The sequence below is a fragment of the Pezoporus occidentalis genome, unplaced genomic scaffold (genome assembly GCF_034315485.1).
Source record: "Pezoporus occidentalis ecotype Australia unplaced genomic scaffold, CSIRO_AGI_Poc_V1 ctg173, whole genome shotgun sequence".
Lineage (NCBI taxonomy): Eukaryota > Metazoa > Chordata > Aves > Psittaciformes > Psittacidae > Pezoporus > Pezoporus occidentalis.
This window is the reverse complement of record NW_026913565.1, coordinates 1520499-1535825: the sequence shown is the minus strand read 5'-3', so window position 1 is coordinate 1535825 and position 15327 is coordinate 1520499. Positions and strand designations below refer to the sequence as shown.

The following is a 15327-nucleotide window of genomic DNA, read 5'->3' as shown; positions in this document are numbered from 1 at the left end:
GTTCCATAAATTTGAGCAGATTCAAGCAATGCTGAATGAGAGGCCCAAGAAAAAGGCTGTCATGAGGATAGATGATGAACTGGATGAAATCAGAGTCCTTTGGGGACCAAGGCTCTGCAAAAGCTTTACTGTACGATGTGACAAGGTCACGCAGATGGAAGGTGCTTCCTAACAAGCCTCCTCTCCTCTCTGCTGAAATGAAGGAGAGCTGATGCCTGTTCTCTATCTGTGACACCCCTGTGCTAAATTGTGTTTTGTGTTGGGGGGAAGGAGGGGGGAGGTTCATGGGGTCACCCTTCTTTCTCCTCCTGTGCTCTCTAAAGGTCTTGCCTGAAAGCTGCACTCAGGGAGAAGTTAAAATCCAGGTCGTTAAGTGGTTTCATCCCAAGGTAATTCCTTTCCACTGACACTGGAGCTGGAGAGCAGCTGAGGTTCCACTTCAGCAGGAATTGACCACAGGTCTCCCCAGGGGACACAGTGGGCATCTTGTTGACCTCAGATGATCACGGTGAGATGTGAAGATGCCAGGGGACCATAGGGCCTAATTCCTGAGCCCTGGGGGAGCCTCCCAGGTGTCATTTTGGGAACAAAAATGACCTAAGTGGAGGCCCTGGACCACTTTTGGTCCCCAAGGGACCCTGTGAGCTCACTGGGACAGCTCAGGGACCTTCTGAGCATCAAGGACAGGACCTGCCCTGTAGAGGAATTTGGTGTCTGCATGAGTGGAGAGGATCTCAAGAAGCAAGTATAGAGAAAAAAACCTCAAACAGAGGGTGACGGCTGGGCATGAGGTCAGCACTTCAAGCATGGGCGCATCCCGGGCCCTCACTGAGCATACAGGGCTACTGTGGGGAGCTCTGACCCAAAACCAGCACGCAGGCTTGAGGGCAACTTCACCCAAAACTGGCTATACAAGTTGACCTCTAGTAACCCCAGATTCTAACGGAGACCTCAAGTAACCCCGAATGATAATTGTGACCCCAGATGACCCCGGAGCTGAGATTTTGCATAAATTTGACCTCTAGTAACTCCATGACCTCAGGGCTATTGAGGTCACCAATTAGCATTTGAGGTTACTAGAGGTCAATTTTACCCAAAATTCCAGCTGCAGGGGTTACTTGAGCTCACCAATTAGCATTTGAGGTTACTAGAGATGAACTTTACCCAAAACATGGGCTCCTGGATCATTTGGGGTCACCAATTAGCATTCTGGGTTATTTGAGCTCAACTTCACACCCCCACCCCACATTTTGCCTCAGTCTCATCTGAGTTTGCGGAGGTGAGTAGCTCGAGAGAGGGCGCCTTCAACACCGGAGCGGGGCAAATTCAGCGTCCAGGAGCCTCAACTCAGAGCGGCGAGAGACACCGAGGGAGCCTCAACCCCTCGACAGGACCTGCCCGGGAGCCTCAACTCAGAGCGGCGAGAGACACCGAGGGAGCCTCAACCCCTCGACAGGACCTGCCCGGGAGCCTCAACTCAGAGCGGCGAGAGCAGGCCGTGCCCAGGAGCCGGCAGCTCAGCTGACGAGAGCGAGCAGGGACGCACAGGGGGCGCAGCCAGGAGGGGCGGCACCAGCCCTGACCGGGTAAAATCTGCCCCAGGGAGCGCGGGCGAGCAGGAGCCAGGCGGGGCGACTTGTGCGGGCAGGCGGGCGGGGTGGTGAGCACTCGCCTCATGACCAGGGCCCGGTCCGGGAGCTCTGCTCTGGCTGCCCCGGCGGTGGCCAGCGTAGGCACCCAGACAGAGCCGGTGAGAGGGGAGGCTGCAGTGCAGAGCTCGGGGTGTAGAGAGTGCCTGCACTGGTCTCCTGAGGGGAGGGTGCACAATGGGCAGGGCTGCACTCGGTGCTCCCTGGTGGAGGTGCTCCTGCAGCAGGGGCTGAGCTGCGGGATGCTGTCAATAGGCTGCAAGATGTCAGGGGGAAGCTGAGAGGAAGCAGGAGTGTTTGCTCCAGGCCCGAGCTGTGCAGGGGCCTCAAGCGTCCCCTGTAGTTCATGGAGGAAAGAAGGAGGCCGTTAACCCGGGAAGCTGGGAAACAGCAACAAAAAAAAAAAAAAAGGAGGAAGAGGACAATCAAAAGCAAGGGGCTTCCTCCTAAATCTGTTGTCCCCACCCAGAACCGCTTTGTTGTCCTGCAGGGGGCTGATGAGGAAACACACTCTCACCATGAACAACCGGCTGATGCACTGGTAAAGAAGATCTCTACTGGTGCTGCCAGGAAAAAGCAGTGGGTTGTAGTAGTAGGGGACTCTACTTTGAAAGGCACAGAAGCACTCATCTGTCGGCCTGACCCGGTCTCAAGAGAGGTGTGTTGCCTACCAGGGGTACAGATCAGGGATGTGGCAGGGAGGCTGCCTGCTCTAGTAAGTCCCATGGACTATTACCCACTTCTAGCGATCCACGTGGGTGCTAGGGATATAGATAGCAGTAGCCTGGGGAACATAAAGAAGGACTACAGAGCCCTGGGAGAGGTGGTTAGGGGCTCTGGAGCTCATATTATCTTTTCGTCAATTCTCCAGGATACAGGGGAAGACGTTAAAAAAGCTAGGAGTATTGGCCAGGTTAATAAATGGTTAAAAGGGTGGTGCCATAGTCAGGGGTTTGGGTGTCTTGAACACAGGACCCAAGTTTGTAGGCCAGGTCTACTGGGGGCTGGTGGAACTGCCCTTTTGGTAGGAGGCTTGCCAGGCTGATCAAGGATGCTTTAAACCAGATGTGTTGGGGGAGGGGGGCATCATTCCATCTCAACACACCCAGTCAGTTGCCAGCACCTATAATAAATGTTTGCAAAGGATAGCTATTTATACTGTACATCAAACAGAAATGCTTAATTCTCCATTGACTTTCTGTTGCATTCTCAGCACACAAGACCTGTATCACTTGAGTGAAGGTAGGTATACAGGAAAAAATTTTTTCTATGAATATGAATTCCCCTCTCAACTGGGGTGGTATGGTGTGCCTGCTTCTGGGAATGGTACTCTGCCATTATGTTGCACATTCAAAGAGGACAGTGTTTAAGAATCAAGTTCTGTGTGTATATTTGATTTGGTTTGTTTGGTGTGTCACTCCAGCCCCAAATGTGCTTCAGCTGGTTTAGCCTCTTTAAGGTTTAGCCTCTTTAAAAATAAGTTTAAGTAATTGAATATTATTTCTGGCAGTTCAAAGAGTCTGAATTTCTAGTCTGTGGACTGATCATACATGGGAAACTTCGTGTTTATGCCTGTGCTTAATGGTACTGAAGAGACTTTTTGTATGACTTGACATTCTTCAGCTGATAAGGAATTATGCTGCTTAATTTTTGTGACCCATCACAACTGCTAAGGCTGATAGGACTCAAAATATCAAGTCTTTATGACTTTCCTTGGAAATGTTCTCAAGTAGTCTGTGGGGTAAAATCACCAGGTAAATCAGTCTAGTTTGTTTGTTAGCATTCTGTGAGTTGAGAAATAAGTTATCAGTTTAATAATATCCTAGTTATTTGTACTGTTTTAGACACTTCTGTAAGGTTATTTTCTGAGTACTGTTATCTGTAAGGATTGATTAAGAGCATAGAAAGAGTCCTAGAGATGACCTATAGGAATTAAAAGGAAAAATTATTTTCTTTCCAGAATCATGTGAACTTTCAGTCATTGTGAGGATAAAAAAGATAAGTGCAAGATTCTTAAGGTAATATCTCTGTCCACTGAAATAAAAGTAAACTAACTCCTTATGACCAGTGCTGGGGAACATGTTTAAGTCAGAATACTATTGTAGTATCATTTTAAAGGAGAATCTTGCCATACCCACTTAGAGAGTATTTCCCTGGAAATGGAGGAGTAATTTGCTTTGTTGTTTTTTTTTGTTTTTTTTTTTTTGTGATCAGAGTATCTGGTACTACAGCTGTTTCAGAATGTTATAGTTATTGAAGCTTTCTTTTTTGGTGGGAGTAAAAAAGAGATTATGGTCAAATTTTTAAAAACATCTTAGGTCTTTGCTCCAGTCCTTGTTTTACTGGCTTACTAGCTAGGAAAATGAAACATTTCTGCTTCAGTATTGCTTCTGCTTTCGAAGTCTTTTATATATATTATATTTCACTTTTAAATAATTACTAATAAATAAGCTATGAAAAAATGAGAAGTAGATCAAAATGTAGACTTCAACACTATTAAAATGCGATGAGGTTGCTATTTGATGGTTCAGGATAGGCCGGTGCCTGTACCTGAGGAAAACTATGAAGTTTTTGAAGTTTGGGATACACTTGATTAAAAAAAAATGTGTATTTTCACACATACAAGGAAAGCAGAGACAGTCCTCAAGGTGTAATTTGCATTTAATACAGTACAGAACTATGTAGAAAAGCAAAGTTTTTCTTCTATGTTCTTTCTCTACCTCCTTTTTTGAGTATGTCCTTTCTTGATTTTAAATAAAGGAAGAGTATGCAGTGGATTGTCAGTACTTGTGTATGTGCGTTGTTTTGGGGCATTTTCTTCTGAATATATAGAATCATAGAACAGTTAGGGTTGGAAAGGACCTTAAGATCATCCGGTTCCAACCCCCCTACCATGGGCTTTGCTTTGCTCTGTTGAATGCAAAGTCAGTCTTTGTTAAGTTTCTGATCATGTAGCTTTAGTTTCTGAGAAACCTTATAATCAAAGTGAGAAACCCTCAGACTGTGCATGCTCTTTAAACTGAAAACTTACCTGTGTTGGTGGAATGAGAAGAAAAAAACCCTCTTCCTCTGTTCTAGATCTTGTTTTAGCATCCTATTATGTGTCTGCAGTAATATATGATTGAGTCATAATTTGTTTGCTAATCACTAGAACTCAAGAGATTCTCTTTCTGCTGCTTGGTCATTTTTCCTCCTTTTTATCCGATTTGTCTTTCTTAAGGGTTACACTGAATGGTTTTGTGTATTGATGTTTTGGATTTTCTGGAAAGAACATACATTATTGCTCATGTGGAAAGGTACAGATCCTTTTCAGTCTCAGGGCAACTAAAACATTTAAATATATGTCTATGGTAGAAATTCAACAGCATTTACATGACCCAGAAAAACATACAACATTTATCCCTAGTCTTCAGGGAGAAATCTTGACTTGGTTGTTCTGGAGTCTTGTGCTTTGTTTTCAAACATTTGAAGATATTTGGTATCAAGTTTATCTCTTCTCAACTTCCTGGAATGGGCACAGCTGAGAGATGTTCTTAAATTATGCTGGAGTTGAATACACTTCAGGGTATCTTTTAAAGATGATGAGGAGCCACCCGTAAGTGAATTTCAAACATAAGCACAAGACCTTTGATTTGCATGATTTTGTTGCTGCAGTTAATGCTATATAGGAAAAAGAGAAGGGTTCTTATGTTGGAAAGCCTGTTTATGATTTAGAGTTTGTCTCTTTCATAAAAGAATTATGCATTTAGGAAGGTCTGTTCAAATGTAGGAAGTCTTACAGGTTAGGTGAAATTTCAGAGCCTAACTTCAGGCAACTGTTTCATAGACTCATAGCTCATGCTGATGAGCTACCTGAGGAGACATTAGCATACTAAAGAGTAAATTAGATTTAGGAAACCTGACTTGTGTAGATTTTAATTTAGATAACTAAAGCAGCATTCCTGAAAGTATCACTCACAATGAATTACAATGTCACTTGTTTTGGAAACTCAAGTGTTCGGCAGAAAAATTTGTCTGGTCTTTGTTTCACAATGAATTTTATTTTGGTGCAGGTGCCACATAAAGGTCATTCGCATCCAGGCAAAGAAAAACATTACTTGAAATCAAGACATTGAGCCCAATAAATGCCAAAGGCTTTCTGAGGTGGGGAGGTGAAAGGGGAAATTATCTTTTGTTCTATTTTGAAAGCAGACTTTGTGAGTTTCATTACTCATATGTGCATTTCTTCTTGTCACAATATCAGTTCTATTATTTTTTTATCTTCTTGCTCAAGCAGCAGTAAAATAAACTCAGTGGTGTGCTCAGCAGAGATGGAAAGGCAGCCAAAGAAACATTTAAAAAGAATGGTGATAGCTTATTTATAGACTTTTATTGTCCCTTTTTCTGATCTGGATGCATTCACTCATATAATTTTTTTTTTTTTTTTTTCCCCAAAGAGAACCAAAGTTCTAAGTTCTTCAGAAGTTTCTTATTCTATCTTCCTCACTTCAGAATATGAGCATTCCCTAGTTATGCACTGCTTTTGCCATGTGTACTTCAGCTGCGGGCTTCTTAAAGAGTCACACGCTGTTGTGCATTAAAGGCAGTACTGAGCAAATCCATTTAGCATCTTAAGCAGAAGGTGATTGATGCTGTTGCTTGGTATCTAATGTCACTGCCATTTATCAGTTACTGAGAATCTTATTTTCTAACTCGTGTGTGCCATTATGTGGTCCCCGAAGTGAGATTGTATCCATTTAGTGTTAGAGAAAAACTACTGAATAACTGGATAGATCCATATTGGAACATTTAATCTGCAAACTTGAATAAGCTGGGCATAACACTGTGCACACTATTTGGAAATGTAGGTATGATTTTAGGTGCTTATCATGTAAAAAGAATGAGAACAGAGTTACTGACATGAGAAACTGACAAGAATGACTCTTCAATGTGGTGTAGGCGTGAATTTTTAGTAATGTCATGATTGAAAGTGTGCAAGAATGCTTCTCGCTTTCTGCTACTGTCAGTAATCAGGACATGTGGTAGAGAAAGGAAGGGGAAAGCAGCTGTTTTATTAAAACTTCTAAATACAAATGTGAAATACCCAAAATAAGGGGGGGGGGAAGGGTTTGTTGTTGTTCGTTTTATTTGTGTTTGTTTTTTTTTTTTAATACCTAAAAGCCTTAAAAAGATATGCATGTCCTGAAATCCTGAGCATCAATTATGAGAGTTAAAGGGCAGTAAAATAGAAAATAGGTCTCTTATTGTGTCCCTTCATCCATATGAGGAAGAAATGTGATTAAGGCAACTTTGTCATACTGCTGGGTTGCATTATCCATTGCAAACAAAATAGTTATTGACATGGGCAGTAAGCTTTTAGTTTATTTTCAGATCAAGTATAAAGATACATTTTTAATAAATTGGTGTAGTATAGTAATATTGCCAGTTGTATAATGCTTCAAGCTGTGGTTTTATGTAGCTTTGCTAGAATGAAAGGTCAGGAGGTCCTGGAGTCTCTCTTATCAGTTCCATATCCTTGGGCACATCACTTTTCCCGTTTTTAAGTCAATGGGGAATACTGAGTTATTAAGAGAGAGAAGATACTTTTTTGTGCGATGAATATTACCTGGTTTGAGATGTGGCAAGTAACCTGAAATGATATGACAGAAATTAACTCAAGAGTGACATTAAAAAGAAATTTTCTAATTTGAGATCTGACACTATTCTAGTTGTCAAAGTGTTAGTGAATATTTAATGGATCAGTCATCTACTGAAAGGACGTAGACTGAATTATTTAAGGGCACCACAAACTCTTGAGTATTTAACCCCTGAAACAGTTATTCTGATGTAATGTTCATTCCCAAGCTTGCTCTCATGCTATCTTATTTTTGATTACTAAAACAATATTGGTCTACACAGTACAAGAAAAAGTGAACAGTTACTCTTGAGTTGCTCTATCAGAATACCCTTATATTATTGCGTAGTGATACCCACTAGCTATCCTAATACCCTTAAAATAAATGTTCTAAAATACTGTAGTGTTAAATAAATGAATAGTGGTTCTTATGAATCTGCAAGACCATTCCAGACAAAACACTTTTCATTAACTACAGTGCTGCTTCTTAGAGATGATGTTTGGAACTTGTATTGGGTTGAACTGAATTTTGGTCATACCACTGCACCTTCATTACCTCTAATGGATTTATTACCTGGATATAGGAATTTGACAAGGTAGTTTCTACACTCTGCTTATAGAAGTGCTTGAAATGGCAGTCCTCCATTTGTAGTATGTGCTGAATAAGAAATGCTAAATAACTAGATTGCGTAGAGACAGGAATTGATTTGGTTATGCTTTACATTGTCCCTGAACTAAGCATCACACTGTGAACTGGTTTCAAGTTCCAGACATGATAATCCAAGAATATAAACATACCCAGATATGTGTAGTTCAGGATCTACTTGTCTTAAGGCTAGACTGTGTAGACAAAGCCTGTGTGGTAGAGTTTGTATCTGTTCACACTGATGGTGTAAATCAATCTCCTATCTAAAGGTTTAGCTTACATGTGATTGAGAATTCTCCTGAAGATTCAGATAATTATTTTAAAGGAGAAATTGTATAAGAAAGAAATTTAACTGCTTTGGCAGAGCAAACTATGTATTCCATAGTTGTTGATGACTCTAAATGCATATTTGAAACGGCAGGTATTACCAGGGCATAGATCCAATCCATAACTCTTTGCCTCATTGTGACGTAAATTTAGCAGTGTTGGAACCAAAAGCTTTCTTTCCAACTTCTTAAGGTTGTTCTTCATTATCATATTATTTTGTCTGGAAATGCCCACAGTGTTCACAAAAGCATCAAGACTTGCCAATACTTTATAATGAGAAAAGGAGATAACAAAGCTAATTTTTGAATGAAACTTTAAGCATATGAAGCAAGAGAAAAATTGAATTCCTTAAGCTGTTCAAAGTTTTGTCTACAAGCCATTGGATAATACTAGATTATCTTATGTGTCTTGAATGTTGGTATCTTAAGAAAGATGTATTTAGGGGTTAGACTCATTCTGACTAAATGTCTATAGCATTATTCAATGTATGAAACTATAATGAAACATAATCAAAAGATACTAGATCTAGAATTTATCTTCTTTTCTCATACAGAATAAAGTCAAACTATACAAGTAATAGATCTGACCCCCCCCCCCCCCCAATTTTTTCAGTGAATTAAGAGGTCATCACTGAGGTAAGACTTCACCTCTTGCCTCTTAGAGTTGCTGCATGAAAGAAAACTAATGGTTAATGATTGCGAAGCATAGCTAGCTAATTCTTTCTCTTCCCCACCTACACATAATGAAACACTTGACATTTGATTTCTTGAAAGTATGGCCTTTCTCGAATCCAGCTCCTGTCTCATTGTCTGTATTTCCCAGCCTTGTGAGCTTCTGTAATGTCTATCAGTATAAGTCACACTGAAAGACCAAGGCTTTGATAGCTAATGTTAATAACATAAATTGAAGAGAAACATGAGATACACAGAAGAATTTTATAGATCACACTGCCTGAGTGGAGAGGAGCCACTAATCTCAAGGCTGCCCTCCAAATGAATTTTTCAGATTAGCAGCTTAGCTCTTTTTTTTTTTTTGGTAGTTTTTTTTTTTGTAATTTCATCTAAGATGCTAGTTATATTTTTTAAATGAAACTGAAATGTGGCTACATATTGCATACTGACAAAGCAAAATGCACTTGCTGAGATGGAAGGGTGGAGGAGAATTATAGCGTATCAACACCACACTCAGCTGTCTTTCCCCTTCCTATTCAAAGAGCCCAAGTTAAGTGCAGCCTTAGAGCTTGACATGTATAAGCCAGAGTCCTAACATTTCTGATTTCCACCTCTGTCTTGGGTTACATTTGTTTAAGGATTTGTGGATGACTAATAAATTCTTATTCATCAGTTGGGTTGATACAAGGAGAGGACGTTAATATTTCTTATGGTAAAAAATACTAAGAGCCCTGTTATATGCCACAGTAATAAAGGCAAGTGTAAACCTGTTTTAAGCTAGAAAGAATGATTTACATACTTTAGGCAGGGAATGATGTCTGAGCTATTATGTATCAGCAATTAGCTGATGCTAATATGTTGATGCTTTATTAACGGCTTCAAGGTGAGGAGCGTATTTCTTTACCTGTCGGTAAAATCAAGGTGTGCTTTCTACTGAAAAAAAGGCAGTTCGGATTAAATAGTAATTCCATTTAGTAGGACTATGAATACTGCTGCTGCACTTCATATTACCATCTTGACGTCTGGAGAGCTTCAAGTACAACTGGCACACTCAAGGTCAAACTGTCTGCATAATAAATGATAGTATTAATTCACCCACAGATGTGGTGGCAGAGATGAATAATCTTCATGCAGTTTATCTATACATACGGGCATTTGAAAGATTAATGAATTACAATACAGTGAATCCTGTGTTAAGTGTCCCCCTCAAAGGTCTTTAAGGGGCAGTTCAAACTATATATCACCTTTATGCTCTATGCCTTCACCAGAGGATTATAAATTAGTTTTCCAGGTTTGATGCTTTTAGGGTGTTGCAAGAAAAGAGATAATTTTAATTAAATGTGAGTAAATGAATAGATAGTTTATTCCATTTTAGTTTTTACTGCCTCTAAAATTAGTTTCTGTATCATGGTGGCTAAAGTGACATATTGTAAGGTCTTTTTGCAGACCTGGCCTTTAAATCTAGAATTAATATGCAGTTTTTGAAAAGTTCACCATTGGCAGAATAGTTCTGTTGAAGCTGAAAAGCATTTTACCTATTCATTTCAGTGGAAAGGGTTAGGCCCATGGTAGGCCTCTGACTTTATTAGGAAAGTTTCTAAAAGCTTACCCACCAATTTAGTATGTAGAGTAGTATGTCATACTGAGACTTTCACCTTTGATACAGTTCCCATTTATTCATCATGACAGAGCTATGCAAAGAGCATACAAATTACTTCTTCAATATTTTTCCTAAGTCATAATTCAAAGCAGGTTTAGACCTCTGACTACACTGATATTCACAGCTTGCATGTACCTTCACTAAATGTTTAGAGAAACATTGAAGTAAAAGTGAGTTTCATTAAATGATTATTGGGCATTGAATACAAAGTGAACTTTGAGTAAATATAGTCTATACACATTCTCAAAGGTAGTTCAAGACATCTCCAAGTCAGGCCTGCCTTCTGTAAGCATTTCTGTCAGTGAAACTACTGATAATGAAATATTTGGCATCAGTCTGTAGAACAACAAATAATTGCTGACATGATTTGTAATGGATTTTACTTCAAAGTAAATATCAACACTAATTGTATATAAATGGCAGTATACATTCAAAGCTGACTGATGTTAACATGAAGACTTGATGTGGGAGTTACATATTTCCTGAGTCTTTTGTGTGGTCACTTACGATTAGGAAAAGAAGATACGTTCTGTAAGTTATTTGCTTGCTGTTCTCCATTGATCTATTGAAATCCAGAAAGCTTTTGATCCAAGATGTACCCATTTTTCAAAAAGACAGATTTGTAAAAGTGATTCAGGTACTGGGTACTGGGCAGGGGTTAAGAAAGTGTTCAAAAGAGGTATTCCCTCTTGTCTTCCCTGTTATTTGCTTGGCACAGGTTAGTGCTTACATGGAGGGCACCTTTTCTTTTGCATCTTAAAGCCTTTAGAACCTGGTATTTACCTCAGCATTGGTACCCAAGATGTGCAAGAGACACAAAGTGAGAGTCTGGAAACTTCTAGTGATGCATCATTAGGATTTTTTTTTTTGGCTAGTATTCTGATATTAACCTCAGTACTCTGTGACTGCATTAGTTACAGTGTTAGATTTAAGGTTATGAATAGATTTGTTTGCAAAATGAAATAAGTGGTGCATTTGATGAATTAAATGAGCTGTATCATTTTTGTTTTCCATGTGCAGGCTAATTTGTGACAGATGTGGACACAGCTCTGGAGAAGTTCTATTCCCTATAGTTTAAATAAAATATTGATGCTAATTTTTATTCACATCCACAATTCTGTTGTGTTACAACTATGTAATCTTTCATCATCACATTACTGGATCAGGCTAAAATATCAGTCTTTTATTTGATGTGATTTAGCCATATAATGCAAATATGGCTGAGGTGGGTGTATTAATTACATGAAAAAAATATGAGAAGGGAAGAAAACGTGTGATTTAAAGCATAATAAAGTGGGCAGGTGTACTCTTAAGAGTTTTAACTGACTTATTAAGACATACATAACAGGAGTGCAGCAAAATTATTTTTATTGTTCCAAAATGCACAACAGACAATACAGGTGTTTACAGATCTGTTTTGAATAGAACATTTTTTCCATACTTTTTTGCTACAGGTTACTCTGTTTTGCAATTTAATTTCAAAATTCTCTCATTCAGAATAGAATAATACCTGATATGAATAATATGTTTAGTTTTAACTCAAGTTTAAACTGTTTAAAACTGAAATGAGTGAGAGGCAATTTGATTTACTTATTACTTTACCACTTTTAAAAATTCACTATACCAAATAAAGTGTCCATGCAGATTAATCTTATAAATAAAATCAATAGAACTAATATCTTCCAGTAAAAAAGCTAAAAACTAAATAAGTTAAAATATCTATTATATGACAGATCCAGAGTAACAAATTCCCTTTAAATAAACATATCTGTGAGGGTCTCAAAAGCAGACATGCCAGGTGACCTCAAGAGGTCGTCTACTTCATTCCTTTGCCTCATGGCAAATTAACTTTATGTCTGTCATTCCTAACAGTTTCAGTGTGTTCTTGAAGACCTATAGTGGTCACTACTCTACAGACCCCACTCCCTTCTTTCCTTCCTTCCTCAATCCTCCACAATTTATTTCAGTGTCTAGCTGTCTGTGCCTTTTGGAAGATTTGTTAGTGACAGCTCTGGATCTTTCATTAGTTGTTCCGTTCATTATGAACATGGAGAACTGACTGTTCTTTTTCTCTTTGTAACAGTCTTCAAATGTAAAAAGGTTCCACTAATTTCCTTCTCTGTTACCTTCCATAAGCAGAACAACCATATTTATTTAAATATTTTTGTCCTAAGATTATTTTTAAGCCTCTTTCCATTATTATTACTCTTCTACGGGTTTTCTCCAGTTTGTTCAACACCTGTGTCCAAAGCTGGAAATTACAACTCAGCTGTGGCCCTTACGTTGAACTGAAATGTGGAAGTAGTTTGTGTCTTGTAGGCTCTACTCCTTACATTCCCACTTTTCCACAGCAGTAGGATAATGTTGACTCATTCTTAGCTTCTGCAACCTCTAGGTCTTCAGTTCTGAACTGCTGCTGAACCAGTTGCTCTCCTGTGATTTTTCTGATGAAGAGCAGTATATTTTAATTTTCCCGATAGGATTTCATTCAGTAGGTTTCAGATAATTTTCCCAATAATATTAAATAATTTTCCATTCTGATTCAGTCAGTCCTCCAGCTTGCTTCCAGATCATCTCAACTTCGTATTTCCTATTGCAGACTTAGGTTGCTGCAGAACTCTCTGAACTTCCATTCTCAGAAGGGACTACTGTGAATTACTTTCAAGGCGTGTTGTCACACCATATTTGTGCTACTGGGATCAGCTGCCTCTATATTCATCCCTAAATAATTTGTGAGACTCCTGTGTTAAATAGTGTTAAAAAATCTCATTGGAACTACACAGCAGAAATGCATGAATATGAAGATTAGAGGTGTAACAGAGAAGAAGAGTCAAGGGCTGAAGGTATCAGAAGCAGCGTCTATAGACCTATGAAAAAGATTTTAAGCAAACTGATGGGTTAAGTAGGGAAGGCCTGAAAAGTAGTTTTGTCAGTAGCTCTTCATTTTGGCCTTAAAAATTATTTGTTTCAAACTTGGCAGGTTTTAAATAGCCTTGCCTATAATATTCCACTTAAGCCCCATCAGTACCTTTATTTCGAAGTGAATGTTTAGAGCCAAACTGCCATCTTGTGCATCCTTCACTGGTTACTCCCATTCTGACTGAAGGAACAGTAGGATGGCCCCAGGCCCCTCACAGTGCAGTCAGTGCTGTCAGTGTCACAGGTGTTACAATGGCATTCTGTAGCTACTGGGTATGAATAAAAAGATTCGGGGTGGTCGCCACAGCCAGGGATCTTCACAGTTTCATACACAACTTCTTTGAAGGTACATGTTTGCTGAACAGATGATACCGGTGGGTATTTATACACTGGATCCTGAAAATTACAAGAAGGAAATATCTATTGTGAAATTTGTTATGGGATAGATCTTGTTATGGGATTTGCTATGGGATAGAATTTGTTATGGGATTTGTTATGGGATAGAATTTACAATTTTTATGAAATAAAGGACCTTGTGAAAATTCATGGGGATTTGGATCAGACCCTTCTAATTTCACCTGGATCCTTGGATTTCTTCATTTAGGAGCACCAATATGGCAAATTTCTGTCATATCATCAGCAGACAATCTTGCAGGTCAGTTGCTGGAGTCTTCAAATTATTTGGAAAAGTAGAAGAGTCTCCATAGTAATGGCTGCTTTGTTGTATTCATTTGTAACCACAGATTTTACATAAGGCAGAGATCCAGATTGTAATACTTTAGTTATGCAATATAAACTCAGCTAGTTAAAGATCTGAATTTTAGTATATCTTTTCACCCTTCCCTTTGTGGTTCAGATTTGCTCTGTATCTACTCTCGTGTCGGATAGCACAGCAGTTACTCAGCTTGTTCTTTCACAAGGCTCATCCTGCCTGTGTTCATTATGGATTGGAGAAATGGGCTATTCATAAATCACTTGGAATATTTAAATCTGGTGCCTGAAATTAAGATTCTTACCCTTGTGAAGCAGTATCCTGAGCACCACGTGGCATTCACTGTGATACAGAATTCACATTCTTCTTTTTCCACTGCTATGGTAATATTGGTGAGCTGACAGCTATAGCAACAAAGTGCTTTCCAGCAAACTAACAGCACGTAACAATGAATTGTCTTCATCCTGTGAATGAAGCAAGAAATATATACTGGAGAAACATATATAGTTATTTTCAACAGGAAATATTTACAGAAACAGACAGAAATTGAATCGTCACATTATCTCAAGTGGTTCTATAATAGCTTTCAGAAACATCTGTGAGAACAAAGGATAAAGCCATTAAATAGATTTATTCTTATGTTTCTTGTTAAAGAAGTTTGATTTTCCTAAGCAACTGAAACAACGTGTTGGCAAACTTTGCAGAATAATAATAGCAAAGTACCATACCACTTTCAGTGAAATATTTTTATCTATATTTCAGTACAGAAAATGTCTTGTCTATAAGGAAAAAGAAAAAACAGCAAGAGAAAAAAAAAAGGAAAAGCAAATCTATTTTTCAGAAGCAATCCATTACATTCAGTGTTTGCAATTTGAAAAAAAGATTTCTAGCAGGAGCTGAGGAAAACTCACCTGTATTCTGCTTGCCTTCCTGGTAATAGCTGTAGTGAAAAGAAAGCTCTACACTCACCTTTTATACTAAATCATGTGTAACTTACACCTGGAGGATTTCCAGTGTATTAATGTGGGGAGCATTAACTTGGTACTTGGTGAAAGAGGATTAACATTCAGCCAGACAGTGAGATTAAGCCTTCTTAAGACATAAAAAGGAAAGCAAAACATAGGAAGTG

At 39.0% G+C, this 15327-nt stretch overlaps 1 protein-coding gene across 1 annotated transcript; it reads right to left on the bottom strand.

Moving 5' to 3' along the window:
- Positions 1-13393: 13393 nt before the first annotated feature.
- Positions 13394-14661, bottom strand: FSHB (follicle stimulating hormone subunit beta). The gene is made up of 2 exons (XM_062614202.1): positions 14503-14661; positions 13394-13882 (listed from the first exon to the last, which is right to left on the bottom strand). The coding sequence occupies exons 1-2, from the start codon at positions 14659-14661 to the stop codon at positions 13646-13648; spliced, it is 396 nt and encodes a 131-aa protein (XP_062470186.1). The 3' UTR covers positions 13394-13645.
- Between the last annotated feature and the right edge of the window lie 666 nt (positions 14662-15327).

Coding starts and splice junctions, on each gene's coding strand:
- FSHB (XM_062614202.1), bottom strand. CDS start 14,661: ATGAAGACAATTCATTGTTACGTGCTGTTAGTTTGCTGGAAAGCACTT. Junction 13,883..14,502: donor CAGGATACTGCTTCACAAGG/GTAAGAATCTTA, acceptor TGTAATTTTCAG/GATCCAGTGTATAAATACCC.